At 40.3% G+C, this 15856-nt stretch overlaps 1 protein-coding gene across 1 annotated transcript in view; it reads left to right on the top strand.

The window, feature by feature from the left end:
- Window positions 1-15856, top strand: part of DCC (DCC netrin 1 receptor) — a 428960-nt gene that overhangs the window by 352258 nt on the left and 60846 nt on the right. The window contains exons 17-19 of the mRNA XM_034072648.1: window positions 4988-5083; window positions 9122-9360; window positions 14127-14265. Of these exons, the coding sequence (XP_033928539.1) occupies window positions 4988-5083; window positions 9122-9360; window positions 14127-14265 (474 nt within the window). The remainder of the gene's footprint in view (window positions 1-4987; window positions 5084-9121; window positions 9361-14126; window positions 14266-15856) is intronic.

Below are 15856 nucleotides of genomic sequence, written 5' to 3'. Positions count from 1 at the left end.
GGCCTGGTTGAACTAATAGCTAATGGAATTTCTTTTGCTTGTCAGACCCCATCTGTTTTGACAAGGTATCCTTGTTTTGACATTGTCTACAGGGATGGTATTGCTCCTCATGATGGATACCTTATTACTGTCTCTGCCATCCCAAGGGTACATTTCCGTAGCCTACGGTTAAAAACATCTTAGTAATAGGAAAAGGTAAAAAAAAGGGTAACAATGGCAGCTTTACTCCCCAGGAATCTGTGGCAGCATGAGCACATTCCTATATTGTATTCAGAGATTCACACTAATGCTCGAGCAGAGTAGAAGTGATCAGATATCAGCAAACTGCTACTTCACTTTTGCTTATGATCAGGAAAGGTCCTGACAAAGGCATTAGGAGGGGATTATTGGACAAAGAACTTATTTTTATTGCTGTTTTATTAGCTACTTTGCATCTGAAGAAATACAGATGTTTTTAAGTTTAAGACAGTTGTGCTTAGTGGTGAGATGGGCTTGAATGTTTTCCTGGTGCAGGAGAGCTCAGCTTACATTCAGCATTCCCAGGGTACCAATTTGTCGAGCACTCTGCAGGTCCCTTGTTATACTGAGTTATACTGGGTTATAATTGTTATACTGGGAAGTGAGAAGAGGACCTGAGAATGATTTTTTGTCTGAGAGAGAAATGATCTGGTCTGCCAAATCAGCTGAGTATGCTACCCTCTTTCCAAAACTGCATGTTAAGGCAAGGAGATTTCCTTGAACTGGAGTTCACATCTAGTTGTCAAGCTTTTATTTCATATTTATATTTAAAAAGAAATCTAAATTATGCATGAAAACTCAACGTTTGTCAGAAGACACCATGTAATGGCTGTAGAGATGTCACAATTTTACCTTGTTCAAGAATAACTGTGGTATCTTAAATAAGTTGGTATTTGTTGATTATTTTCCTTCCAGTAACACTTGTCAGTAGAAAAAATTGATTTTGTTCATGCTTAGTTTGAACTTCTTGTCCTTTGGGTTTTTTTAAGTTGAACTGCGGAATACAACTTGATTTCTGGAGCATTTTCCACACCAACACTGACATGTCAATTCTTGGCTAATGTGAATTCTTTGCTCAGCTTTTCCAAAGGCAAGAAGAGATGTCTTCTGTCAGGAAAAAAAAAAAAAGAATTAAAAAAAAAGTATCTATTTCTGCCCAGAATAGCAAACACAAATGGTAATATCCTTATTATAGAATTGAGTTCCAATCTGTGATGAGTGGAGAAAAAATCAGGACCTACCTCTGAATTCTTGCAAATGGAAATGTTGTTAACTGGAAGAATGAGTTGAGGCTGACAGAGGGGAGATTTAAGTTACACATTAGGAAAAGATTCATCTGCATGAGGGTGGTGAGAGACAGCAACAGGTTGCACAAAGAAGTTGTAGATGCTTCATCCCTGGAAGTATTCAAGGCCAGGTTGGACACAGGGGCTTGGAGCAGCTGCTCCAGTGGAAGGGGTCCCTGTCCATGGCAGGGATTGGAACTGGATGAGCTTTAAGGTCCCTTCCAACACAAACCAGTCTGAGATTCTATGATATTTTTAGCTCAAAACCCTGATTCTTTGTTTCTTTGCATTGTTTCTGCCAGGAGTGTTAATGAGCTTCCTGTTCCGTTAGCTGCTGCATTTATTAATAGGTTTACCATAAAAAGCTTTCCTTGATTCAGACTCCCACTCCAGTCCAGATTGACCTTGTAAGTACTATTAATATACAATACAGTTCAAAAAGTAACTGCCACATTATAAAATTAATGTTTTTCTCACTTTTTCATTGTATTGGACTATTGGACTATAAGCAACTCCAATACCGTGTTCAAACACTGTACCATGGCCAATTGCCTTTTTCAGTACTATCTAAGAGGGACTCAAGCAATTATTTATTGCTCCAGTTAGCAGCAGCCCAAATTGAGCACCTGAAATTTCTATGATTTTAACAGAAAGCAACAGATCACATCCTCATCCCCATCTTAGCTCATTTTTGCAAATGTAACCTTACCCAACCTAGTTATAAACATATATCATACGTCAGTCTGTTAGATTTATAAAATTAGATGAACTATATATTGTGCTATATGGGCAGTTACAATGAAGTGTGTGCCATATAGTCTCCATTTTTAAATTTTCCATGAACTCATCACATTTTTCCACCTAATTTATCAGTTTCTGTGAGTATCTTTTTCATGATCAAATTAATAGTAAATCACTCATTTTGGTTATTCATTACTGGGGAATTCACAATGTATTTTGATTAGACATGACAGTCCTATGGGGCTTTGGGGATTTTGACAGTAATTTCTAGGATCAGGTTTCTTGAGTAATCTTTCACATTTAAGAAGTCAGTGTTCAGGGTAACATTCTTCTCTGGCTAATGTCTCATTATTCAGATTTAAGCCAAGTGAAGTCCAGACACTCATGGTCTGATCGTTATCAATGGAGATATGTACCAACCCTTAGAGGATGATTCATCTTCTATTTCTTAAATATCTATCTTAGCATGGGATAAACTGTTCTACAGAAGTACTTGTCCCTTCAACTGCTATAGAGACAGCCCTTATTAACTAAACTATGTGTCTAACTTACAGAAAACACTAACATTGAACTGCTCTCTCTCCCTAGATGTCTTTTTCAGTATAGTCACTTAGCTCACTGCTGGTAATAGTAAATAGGTGGCACATCTAAAAGCCCTAAAATTTCTTTTCTTTTTTTTCTGTATTCTCTGCATTTCTCACAGGGAACCTTAGTGAGTGGTCTGTATTAACACCTTGCATCGCTCTGTCACACCTTTCAAAACTCGTAAATAGGCACAACAGCTGGGTAGAAGGAAGAGATGGAGTCAGTCAAGATTGTGCATATGAAAGCCTATTTCTTCTTCAGAAACTACTGAATGTGTTGCTATTAAACTCAGCTAAATCATGACTTTGTGACTCAATAAATAAATCTTCATGTGGAATCTGGGGAGTTACAACACTTAGTTAAATTAGAAATTAAAAGTAGTATGCTAATACCAAGTGGAAATCAGATGAAAATGTATACTACATCTCTGTGAATACAAAATAATTTCTTTATGACTAATGATATTACAGTGAGTAACAGCTGAATTAATAACCATACTGCACTTAGCATGGGGAGTTATTAATGTACTGGTCCTTTATTTGGCAATTTTTAAAGTTTAGCTGTTTTTTGCAACAGAAGCACAGAAGCCATCTGAATATTAAACAAATATGTCACTGTTTCTTCTGAACATAAAATGAAATACAAAATGCATGGGTAGAAAGGATATTAGTAACAATACGCAATAAGTACTTAAAGATTATTTACTCATTTCAGATTCACTGTAACAGTATTAATCATGCTGGGCTGATTTGGTGTTAATGTAGATAAAATATGTAATTTTGCGGCAGGTCTTTTGGAATGTCATATTAATAAATGCCTCCTCGCATACAAACATTTGTTATTTTTCGGTAAAGAACTTTGAAGAGGCAGTTCTCATCTTTGGCAGGTGTATGAGCGCCCTGTGTATTCGGCTGCAATTTTCTTCTGTACAAATAGAATTAACAGCTTAAAAAGAAACTGGGGGGATGAAGTGAATTACATGAATAAAGACAAGAAAATGGATTGCCTTTTTTTCTCAGAAAACAGTAGAAAAAAAAAACAGTGTGGCACTGACGTGCAGATTTCACTGTTTTCATTTAGGGATACATTAAAAGTAGTCCCATGATAAACTAGGACACACAAACCAGCACAGCATATCCATGATCCCAGAAGTTAATTCCTGTGTGTTGTTTCCTGCCACCTCATTCTTCAGAGAGGTGCTCCAGCTGGGAGAGCTGGGCTGGGACAGCCTGGACAAGAGAAGGCTCCTGAAGGGGACACCTGAGAGAAGCTCCAGTGCCTAAAGGGGCTGCAGGAAAGCTGGAGAGGGGCTTGGGACAAGGGCCTGTAGGGACAGGCCAAGGGGAATGGCTTGAACCTGCCAGAACAGGGGAGACTGAGCTGAGCTCTGAGGCAGAAGCTGTTCCCTGTGAGGGTGCTGAGGCGCTGGCACAGGGTGCCCAGAGAAGCTGTGGCTGCCCCATCCCTGGCAGTGCTCAAGGCCAGGTTGGACACAGGGGCTCAGAGCAGCTGTTCCAAGTGGAAGGGGTCCCTGCCCATAGCAGGGGTTGGAGCTGGATGAGCTTTAGGGTCCCTTCCAACCCAAACCATTCTGTGGTTCTGTGATTCTAACATAGCATGAGGAGCTGTCCTTGAGGTAAAAAGGGGTAAAATGGCTATTACCATTGTAATTCCAGCATCATGAAATTAGGGAGGGAGGCTCTTGCTCAACATCCAGAAAGTGACTGCAGGGTCACATGAACTATTCTGGGATGGCTTCAGAAGCACGAGTTCCAGCGAGCAGCACTGGAGAGCCGCATGTTTGTGCTTCACTGCAGAATTTCAGCATTCCAAGGCAATGCATCACTGGTGACGATCACCCATCTCTTCCCACGTCGCTTCCAGACAACAGCACGTCCTCATGAGGGGCTGCACAAAGCTGGATGCCTCCCTGCCAGTTGGATTTCAGCACCAGGCACAACCCTGGATATCCCAGGTCCATCCAGAGGAAGGCATTGGCAACCCACAGCATCCGTCACCTCCATGTAACTGCACATATCTGAGGCTTCCTCTGGACTTACAGCTGATGCCCAAAGTTGGTTCCAGTTTTCTTGCACAGGCAAAGCTGCAGGTGATTTAAAGGAGAGCTTTACCTTGCTATTGATGAAGATAAAACAAGAATATTGAGATAAATAAAGCCTTTGGAAAGAAAACAAAAATGATGAACAGCCATTGTGCTCATTTTTTACTTTGCACCGTGTTTGCTTAACTTCATTTCCTTTATTCTTGGTTTTCAGGAAACCACTTGTCTGGTCTGCATCCCAAATCTGACTTCAACATTTTGTGATCTGTTTTGCCTTATTTGTTTTCTCCTGCAGAGCCAAGTTCCCACTATGTGATTTCCTTGAAGGCCTTTAACAATGCAGGAGAAGGGGTGCCTCTGTATGAAAGTGCGACCACCAGGTCAATGACAGGTGAGTTGCAGATAATCTGCTCCCCATCAGTGAACATCAGCCTTACAAAGGTGCACACTGGGCAAAATATTTTGGTCAAGGAATGGAAGAAATGAGTTCAGCAACCACAATGTCTTGCTAGAATAAATCAGCTTCGCTTTCCACTTAATTGTACCTACATAAATAGAAGGAATTAATTATCCTTTCCAGGAACTGGCTGTGTAAATTTAATGGGTTGCTCACATGTGCTTGCTTTTTAGTGCGAGTTGGCTTGTGAGGAGCATGACTCCCAAACAATTTAAATATTTAAAGTTCAGGGCAGAATTCTGGTCAACAGCTTCGCTGAATTAAGCCCAGACGAAATAATTTTTGTACCCTTCATTTTTAAAGCAGTTTAAATTAAAACTAACTAGTTAAGAGCTCACTGTCATCATGCACAACTAGAAAAGCATGTAGAGGGGCTGCAGAAGGCAGAGGAACATACTGATGGGACTTCCCTGGCAGGATAAGGCTAACAGAAGGGATTACCCAGCAGCAGCAGAGCAGGTTGCTTTCAAGCAGCTGTTTTTCACAGATGCATGTTTGGGATGCTGACAAAACTGTAAAATCAGACTTATTCTTGTGTAGTACTGTCTTCCAGTCTGCCATGTCATTTTTCTGCCATCAGTGGCAGGTTGATGGGACTGACAAGGGATTAAAAGAGCAGAACTGAGAGGGAAAAACAGAAAAACAGAGGGGGGGTGGATCAAAACACGTGTTTTTCCTCTGATTGGCACCATCATTTGGTGAAGGTTTTTTCCAGTGTTTCACCCATGGTGTTCAGAGCTGCCTGGAAGGGGAGCTGTGTCACTGAGAGCAAACACGATCACTGACGCTGGCTTGGGTGGACCACGAGGAATAAATCAACCAAATGGTGCTTCGGTGTCTCTACAAGGAAAAACAGCTTTTATCCATATTTGTGAAGTATTCCCATAAGAAATCTTGGAAAGTCAGAAGGAGAAAAAAAAACCAAAACAGATTAATTACACAATCAAAGGCAACCGTAACAAGCCACATTAGATGTAATAAGTGTCAGGGAATTTCTGGCTGAAAATTATTAAACTTGTCTGGAATATGCAGAGGTCATTCTTGCTGAATATGTAAACCTTTTTCCAGTGAGTTTGTCTTAGGATCTGTATGAACTTCTGTTTTTTAAGATTTTGGTTGTTGAATCTATTTAAAAATCAGGATTTCATTTCATGTCTGTATATAACCTCTAGCAAATGAAATGATACTCAGATGTGAAAAAGGTAACTCAGGATTTGGTTCTGTTTTGATGAATGGACCCAATGATCATCTGTGAGCAGTCCACCTCGGTGCTTCTTTCTTATTGCTGGGACATGTCTGTGCCTGGAGATCCCCACCACCTCCCACCCAAAGGATGAAGCCTCTAAAAGGAGAAACCAAATAGGGTTGGTCACGGGGGAACGAGTCAAAAAAGGCTTTTAGCAAAGCAAGAAAAGACAAGGAACTCTGTTCCCCAAGAAGCAAATGAGCTGATGCATCCTGTGCACTAAAGAAAACAAAACACTGTGTCCATTTAACAAATACACAGACATACTTTAATCCCTGCTGATGTGGATATGATGTGCAAACTACAGTTACGTAACATGCAATATTCACAAAAGAACGCCAAAGAGAGCAAAAAACTATTTTCTGTCAAGAGATTGCAATTACCAAATGACAGATGCCTACGCATAAATAATAACAAATGAAACTTTGGTGGAAAATTGAGGTAGTATTTAGGGGCCTATTTTTAGCCACCCTTGGATTATAGACATTGTATTTCCCTCTTCCTCAAGTCAGTGGTGATGTGCTTCAAAAAGTGAATTATCTTGATTGATTGGGTCTGACCATTTTATGTGGCTAAACGCAGCCTGTCTTCATAATCTTCTCTACAGCAGGACTGCATTTGTCAGTATGGGAAAGAAAAAGAAAAAGGAAGTGTGATATTTGTTAAAATACCAACTGAGCTCCACTCACATCAGCTTCTGAGTTTGTAGATAAACCAAACAGAAACAGGTGTTGCTCACCTTCCAAAGTTACCACCAATTCTTCTTGAAGACTTCAGGAAAAGAAGCTGTTAACTCAACTTGCAGAAGCTCGATTCTCTAGGTTGGGGTAAAAAAGAGATTCAGCTGCCCACTCCACACCACATGGATCGCATCTTTGTGTTCTGAATCACTACAACAACAAAGTTGCTTCATTTCTATCAACACTCGCATTCAAGCTTCCTATAAAGCAGCTTTCAATGAGAGAAGCAACGTGATTGTTTAAATGGCTTATTATAAATTTTAGCGATCCTTATCTCCTTGTTTTTCCTTTCAAAGGCTGTAACCTCCCAAAGTTCTGAATAAAAATCACAAAACCATAAAAAGGGGTGATCAAAGCGTGTCAGGGGCTGCAACTGCACACAGAGCAGAAAAAATGTAGCAACTGTAGATGAGAAAACATTAGATTGGTTTGTGCTTTGATTAATTAGCACATTATTTTAGACTGAAAAAAAATAATAAAAATAAACAAATCCAAAACCAAACCAAGCAACCTTTTGGAGTGCTTTTGCTGTACTTTACCACAGCATTCTGAAATTGCATTTAGAAAAACCACTGCTGGTAAATAATGAGTAAGTATGGGTTTAAAGGTAAGCCAGAAGATGGCTGAGTATTTCCACAAGGACAGAGGTATTTCAAAGGAGTGCTGAAGGCCAGGTTGGATGGGGCTTTGAGTAACCTGGTCTAGTGGAAGGTGTCTCTTCCTGTGGCATGATGCTGCAACTGGATGAGCTTTAAGGTCCCTTCCAACCCAAACCATTCTATTATATGATTCTATGATTTAAACGGTCTCTGGTTCCCACATGGGTGCCATCACCATGCAGCTCCAAAGGGCAGAGACAGATCCCTGGAAAAGCCAAGACATGAATGTCACTGGGACCAAACTGAACACTGATCAGAAGAAAAATCTTCTACACCGGTTGGTGGTTGTTATCTGCTGACTGTAACAGCAGCAACCTTCTGCTGAAGCAATATCTGTTTCCTTTCTCACACCTTCATAACTCAGACTCAGAGTAACCTCCTTTGCAATGAAGTAAAAAGAGAAGTATGGCCACAGTGATCTCGACAGCCTCAGTTAATGGAATGTGTCAGCACGCCACTCAAAAGGCCTGAACTTTCAGAAGTGAAACTAAATGTGGCACTGTCTCCATAATTAAGCCAGAAATTTCTCCTGACACTGCATAATGCACCACTGAGGCATGTGCTTAGTGCTCAGCATCTTGCTCCCCAAAGACCACTGCGTCACAGGCACATCGGAGAGGAAATGTGCTTCTTCCTTAAGGAGGAAGCCTACTTGAAGTTAATCCATGTCTTCATGCCTGTTATGTGCGCATTAAACACACTGACAGTATTAAACAAACAACTGCAAGGTTTTCACTTAAGCACTTTTAGCAGTGAAATTTTCATGTTCTTTTTTGCCTAAAAGTGTTTAAGCAGATGCAGAATATGTTCCTTTCAAAAAGTTAAATCAACAGAAGAGCCCAAAAGAGGCTGCCAATAGAGAAAAGCATGGGTAACTTCTAAACATGTGAGGGTATGTCATGTCTATAGATCAGGTTGGAAGTTGACACACTCCCCATTTTGTAGTGTTTCCAATAATGTGCTGTTTACATGATTTGATTATTTTAAGAAAATGTAGGAGAGACATTGTGCATTGACTTCATCTTGTGCAAAGAAAACACAGCATACCTCGAAGTATTTAAAAAAGTCATGGAAAATAGCACTTAGCACTGCTTAGTTTTGTTGTAGTGATATGACTGAAATGTTGCTGATGCGTTCTCATTTTGCATTAATGCCTTTCTTTCTGTTCTCCTCATGTTCCTCCTCCTCATTAATGCCATGCATTTAACCCATTGTGATGTGTGCCCCTTGGTGGCTGTTTGATTTTTGTTTTCATTTGGTTTTTTTCTTTGTTTAACTTACCTATTCATTTAATTTGGAATGCTCATTTGCTGATGTATGGACCCAGACCCCATTGATCCATTAGAAGTTGATTTTTATCCTTTGCTTGATGATTTCCCTACCTCAGTCCCAGATATCTCCACCCCCATGCTCCCACCAGTAGGTGTCCAGGCTGTTGTACTTACGCATGATGCAGTGAGGGTCATCTGGGCAGATAACTCTGTCCCAAAGAATCAAAAGACAACGGAGGTTCGCTTCTACACGGTCCGATGGAGAACAAGCTATTCAACAAATGCTAAGTATAAGGTGAAATTTTAACACGTTACAAATCTATGAGCTATTTCATCTGTTCGTGTTTTATTTGCAAAGACTCTGAATTGGCTTTTATGAACTTTCCTCAACCAAATTTCCCATTTCAATTAAAAGGAAACTTGCCTGAGTCAGTACTGCTCCCTAGAAACCCATGTGTTTAGTTGGATGAACGCCATAGTTTAATTCCACATGCCAATTGTTGAAAGTTTTGATCTTTAATCTTTACCAATCAGACATAAATTAGTCACAGATTTAGGAGCACAATAGTGTAGCGTGAACAGCAAGAAATACCAACTGCAAACCACCCACACTGTATGACAATTCCACCCACCCATATTGCATATTACAAGTAACAGAAAAGGAAGGTTAGTTTATGAGAAAACACAATTTGAATGGATTGGCAGGAGCGTGCTACTGTATGGTAATTTCTTTTCAAGTCCTAATGAAAGCAGCACAGAAAGCAGCACCAAACACAGCAAAGAGATGTGGTAGGACAGGGAATGGAAAGGAGCAAGCAGAGACTTCAGGCTTTTTAGCACCCACCTTCCCCATGATAAGTGTGTAGTTCCCCCCTTGCCCTACCATAATAGTTGTTTTCCCTTGCCTAAAGGACCATATTGATCCATAGTGAGTTGTTTGCTATGGATGTATTTTTATACTGCAGGTGGATGGCTTATCTTTCACTGTTCTCTGTCCTAAAAAAAAGCAGCCTCATACAAGTCATCTTTACAAGGATTACGGAACAGGACATGCTCTATCCAGCACTAAGGCTGCTCTGATTACAGGCTGAGTGATGTGTCTGAATATAGGCTGGTCTTTCTAAACCCCAGAGAATGACTCTCCACCTTTTGCAGTTTTGGGGTACACCTGTCCTACAGGTTGATCTTGAGATCAATAGAGATTGGAAGATGTGGGATTGATGATGGAGAAGCTTTTGCCTTCAATCCCTTTTCTGAGTGTGATTTTTTTCAGCTCTCCCAGGATACGTCTCCATCGGAATCTGGCTCACTGGTGCTCGGCTGAGTCCGTGTGCTGCCACAAACAGTTCATTTCAATTTCATTACATATGATTTGCCCTCACGCCAGCTGAAAAGCCAACTCAGGCCAGCTGGATTTTTGCTGAAGGTGCTGACCCCTGTAAAGCTTTTAAATAATAGTACACCTTTACAAGGTATAAAAGTCCATACCTTGCTTTTCTATCTACTGCCATACTTAGGGCAACTTCAGACGTTGACATGGTGACCTGCGATACTAGACACAAATTTTGTATGCTCATGCAGTTGTAACAACCTCATAAGTAATTAAGGGTGCCAAAATGATGCATTGCAATGTTTTGAATGCCCTGCTTTGCTTCATCTCTTATTTAGAGATGGATTTCCATGCCCAGCAAATAGAGGAAGCACAGTGAGTCCCAGTTTGCAGCTCTAGTGATGAACTTAAAGCTCCATAAAACACAACATTGTATTTTTCCACTCACAGTCAGTCATAACATTTTCTCTAGTTTCCCAGTGCATGTAGTGAGCTGCATGCAGGGGAAAATGATGGGTGACAAATAAAAATGATCAGAAATAACCTATTTAATCCAGTGTTCAGGAGAAGCATGTCTTGTTTGGAGGTGTCAAGCTCAATGGTCTTCTGCTAATCAAGTAGGTGGACATCTCTCACTAAGCCATACACAGGGCTCTGGAAGACATTCAGATGCAGGAGACTAAAGAGGACCAAGACTGAAGTCACCATTTTTTGCCACCCTCTCTAGTTTGGCCACTCTGTGCTTAATGTGTAAAGAGCCAGTCTGATTCCTTTATTCCAGTTCTATCACTCAAAAGCAGAAACAGTAAAAAATCTTTCAAGAGGGTCTGTTTTCTTGAAATAACTGCATTTTTTCAAGGAAACTGATAGAAACCTATTATGTTGTTCTTTGAAAAATGTGAAGAAAACTTCTCTTCTTTAGAGGAGTTTGGATGAGTCTCCCCATTACGTTCCCAAAGCACTTGACTGTGCTTTGGCATTGAATTTCCAAGTCTTTTGAGATTTTCTCATTAAAGTCTCCTGCCACTTCAGAACCATGTATCTAAACACAATGAAGGGTTCAGCCTTTCTCATGGAAGTGGGAAGTTTATGAATTTAACTTTGCCCTGCCAACTTTACTTTGTGCAAACTGTCCCAAACAGCTATCCAGTGGTATTACTAAAGGTACTTGCTACAGTTACATCCCCTTCATCTCAGTGTGATACTAACTTCAAGGATGTTTCTACTGTTGAAATGCTAATATTTAGTACCGAGCAAAAGAGCCAAGAAAAACACTCAGCTGGACACAAATAATATTCTTTTTACAAAAAAGAACACAATGTCTTTATGTTCCACTAAAGGCCGTTTTGTTCAGGAATAGGTTCAAACCATGTTGTTTCTTTCCATGTGAATTTTTCCTGACTGTAGTGTCTAAGGACTTCTACAGTGATAGTTATCAGTTTTAGTTACACTCAGTCATGCTAAGGAGTATTTTATGCTGTAAATCATTTTCTTTCTTGCAAAATATTTTCTAGGGGAGAAAATTATTTTTCTCTATTTTAAATCTAGCTTTATTCAAATAATAATTTGTATAAACTCCAGCAAGTACACTTTGCCATCTCTGGCAAGTGGCCAAGTAGTTTAGCTGAATAGTCTATGAACACTCTTAAATGATGTCTTTGCTTCAATAAGACTTTTAACAGAGGGAAATTCTCTGCTGGAGTAAATGCTTAGTACAGATAAGTTGCAAACTTGCTAATTTCCGAGAACTACGAGTCTTAATTGAGTATAAAGATGATAAAATTTGGTGCTGCATTAAGTCTTCCTATCAAGTACTGTGCAAAACATGTGAGAGCACTTGTGGTAAAACAGCTTACCATGTAGGCAAATATAGCCATTACTCATAGAATCACTGACTCATAGAACAGATAGGGCTAGAAAGGACCTTAATATCATGCAGTTCCAACCACCTGCCATGGGCAGGGACACCTCACACTAAACCATATCACCCAAGGCTTCATCCAACCTGGCCTTGAACACTGCCAGGGATGGAGCATTCACAACCTCCCTGGGCAACCCATTCCAGTACCTCACCACCCTCACAGTAAAGAATTTCTTCCTTATATCCAGTCTAAACCCCTGTTTTTTAAGTTTGAACCCGTTACGCCTTGTCCTATCACTACAGTCCCTAATGAACAGTCCCTCCGCAGCATCCCTGTAGCCCCCTTCAGACACTGGAAGTCTGCTCTTAGGTCTCCACACGCCCTTCTCTTCTCCAGGCTGAACAGCCCCAACTTTCTCAGCCTGCCTTCATACAGGAGCTGCTCCAGTCCCTGATCATCCTCGTGGCCTCCTCTGGACTTGTTCCAACAGCTCCATGTCCTTTTTATGTTGAGGACACCAGAACTGCACACAATACTTCAAGTGAGGTCTCACGAGAGCACAGCAGAAGGGCAGGATCACCTCCTTTGACCTGCTGGTCACGCTCCTTTTGATGCAGCTCAGAATACAGTTGGCTTCCTGGGCTGCAAGCACACACTGAAGCCAGCTCATGTTAAGTTTCTCATCGATCAACACCCCCAAGTCCTTCTCCTTGGGCTCCTCTGAATTAATGTCTCTGCAAAGTAAATTTCTCCCCTCCACACACCTTGCTTGAATATTGCTGCTTTTTTCTGTGGTGTGTTGGAAAGTTGGTGTCCCAGTTTCAGTAAAGGTTGATTGATTTTTGAATTGTCTGATGATTAGCATCAAAATGGCCTTACTGGTGCATGCCAGAAAGTGCCTTGTTGTGAACCGCTTTGCAATGTGAACATCAAGGTATTCTTCTGATCGAAAGTCACATGTATCTTGTCCTTACTCAGCTGACTTTAGTCTATAGGTATATAAACATGTAAAAATGTGCTCCACATTTACTCACTCTTCTATAAGTTGTGGATGCCGGAGGATTGCACACCAGGCTCTGTAACGGAAGAGCATGGAAATTGATTTTACCCAATTGACACCAATTTCTCTGATAATTTTCTTCTCACTTGTCTTCTCTGACACTAGTTTGAGCTCAAATTGTTCTTTACTGCAGACTGAGGTAGAAAGCTAAATCAGCTAAGAATAAACGAGCAATTTAATATTCACATCAACATTGATACATTTAGTTGTTCATAACATATCACAGAGAGACAGATCAATAGTATGTTTCAGATATAATATAATGTATAAACATATTGTATTTAACCAAGAAAAAGTGTGTTTTGTGAGTACAAAACTGAAACTTTATGCAGCAATTCCGGTCATATTTCGATCTTTATCATAAATGCATGTTAACATCAGAAACAGGGAAGCCTTAGTAAGGATCATTCTTGTTACAAGAATGTTTTCTGAACCTCCACTAAAAATCAGCAAAAACCAGCAAAATCAGCAATTAAAAACTTTTTAGCAGGAACCTCTCGAAGAGGCTGCAAATGGGTGTTAATATTGCAATTTTTTGTCCTCCTACAGACACAGATGTAAGACACAGGGTTAGCTTCCAATTTACATGCGTTAAACAAGGCACGGAAAATTGCTCTATGTGGGAATAGGCAAGGAGAAAGCATCACAATAATTTATTGAACTGCTTATGGTACTAAAAATATTCCCATTTAGTTATGCAGTAGCAATAGAGCTATTTTGCTTGAAAAGGGAATCCTCTGTAACCATGTTTTGCTTAGCTACTAGCAGAAAGAGTGTCTTTAAAGATGTTCTCCGCTCTCTCTTTGCAGTCGGCAGATACGACTGCTCTGAGTCACACTGTGATCGGCCTGAAGCCGAACACCATGTACGAGTTCTCTGTCATGGTCACCAAAGGCCGGCGGTCCAGCACCTGGAGCATGACAGCACACGCCACCACCTACGAAGCAGGTATGGCAAGAGCTGGTGGGATGGATTTCTTTGGTTTTCTTCATATTTGCCATCAAAAGGCTTGTTCAAGTTCAACTTGAAGAAGTTCAATGTGAACTGGCACTGTATGTGCAAATTTAACTGGTTTTCATCACTTTTCATGGGTAGTGAGGCAGAACAGTCATTCTACTGAGCTCTGATGTCACTGCAAGAAGTTAGGAGATGGTAGTACCCTGACCCATAGTATAACAAGTAGCTGTGGCTTCTGATACTAATGATTTAAAAGAGTTTTCAAAGAAACCCAAGATTGGGTGACAACAATTATTCTGTTATCATTAGGTAATGATAATTGCTACTTTAAAATGTTTACTTACAAAGTTCTGCATTATTTTGTCTCCAGTTTGTAACTCCCACTTAGTAGAAAGGACTCAGTAACTGCTTCCATCTACTACACATCCTTCTTGATCAAAGGTCCTGACTCACAGGTCTGTTCATAACACTACATGGACCCATTCTAGTGTTTGTTGTGTGCCGTGCTGGTCGCTGATGCTTCAGCCCAAGCAAAACCTTTTGTCACTTACAGTGACTAAATCTGTGTGCCTGAAATTAGAGACAGAAACCAGGAAAAAAATACCCAAAACCTACTCAATTGAGCAGCTTTTTCAGCTTGCACATTATTTACTATAAAGACACAATTATCTAGCCTGTGCAAATTGTTCTTATATAAATTCCCAGCTAGCAGTTTGTTATGCATCTCTTCTATCCTCAGAGTGTTTATATATCTGTATTTTATTTTCACCAAGAAGCCATTCTCAATGTTAACAATATTCTCATAATAAGCAAACACACTTCGAAGGCTTAATTTAGCTGCTCTTCTCAAGCGTTTGAGTGGTATTTTCCAAGCAAGAAGCTATGATACATCCTGCTTGAAGTATGAAAGGTACTTCAGATGCTGAAGGGGAATGAATGCAGTTTTGATGAAAGACACCAGTACATATTATATGTAGCCCTAATTCAGTAGGATAAAAATATTTGAAAAGGGATGAAGATGTAGTGATCTCTGTAGATAACATCCTCTCTAAAACATAATTCCTTCTTTATCTTTCATGTGCTTTCCCTTACCCACACTAGCAAAATAGTATGCCTGGGCTTTACTTCTAGTTATCATGCAGGTGTTAATGGAGATACATATCGTGATCCCTAAGCTGTCTTTAAACAAGGGTAGGGGTCTACCATTAAATTTTCATTTCTTTGAGAATAAGCTATTGAACCCCTGTTTTGAAACGCCTGAGTACATTTAATAGGATCATAGGATCATAGAATCATAGAATAGTTAGGGTAGGAAAGGACCTTAAGATCACCCAGTTCCAACCCCCCTGCCATGGCCAGGGACACTTCACACTAAACCATGGCACCCAAGGCTTTGTTCAACCTGGCCTTGAACACTGCCAGGGATGGAGCATTCACAACTTCCCTGGGCAACCCGTTCCAGTACCTCACCACCCTAACAGTAAAGAACTTCCTCCTTAGATACAATCTAAACCTCTGCTGTTTAAGTTTCAACCCATTACCCCTTGTTCTGTCACTACAGGCCCTAGTGAAGAGCCCCAGC

The sequence above is a fragment of the Melopsittacus undulatus genome, chromosome Z, assembly GCF_012275295.1.
Source record: "Melopsittacus undulatus isolate bMelUnd1 chromosome Z, bMelUnd1.mat.Z, whole genome shotgun sequence".
Lineage (NCBI taxonomy): Eukaryota > Metazoa > Chordata > Aves > Psittaciformes > Psittaculidae > Melopsittacus > Melopsittacus undulatus.
This window is presented reverse-complemented; position numbering and strand designations above follow the sequence as displayed.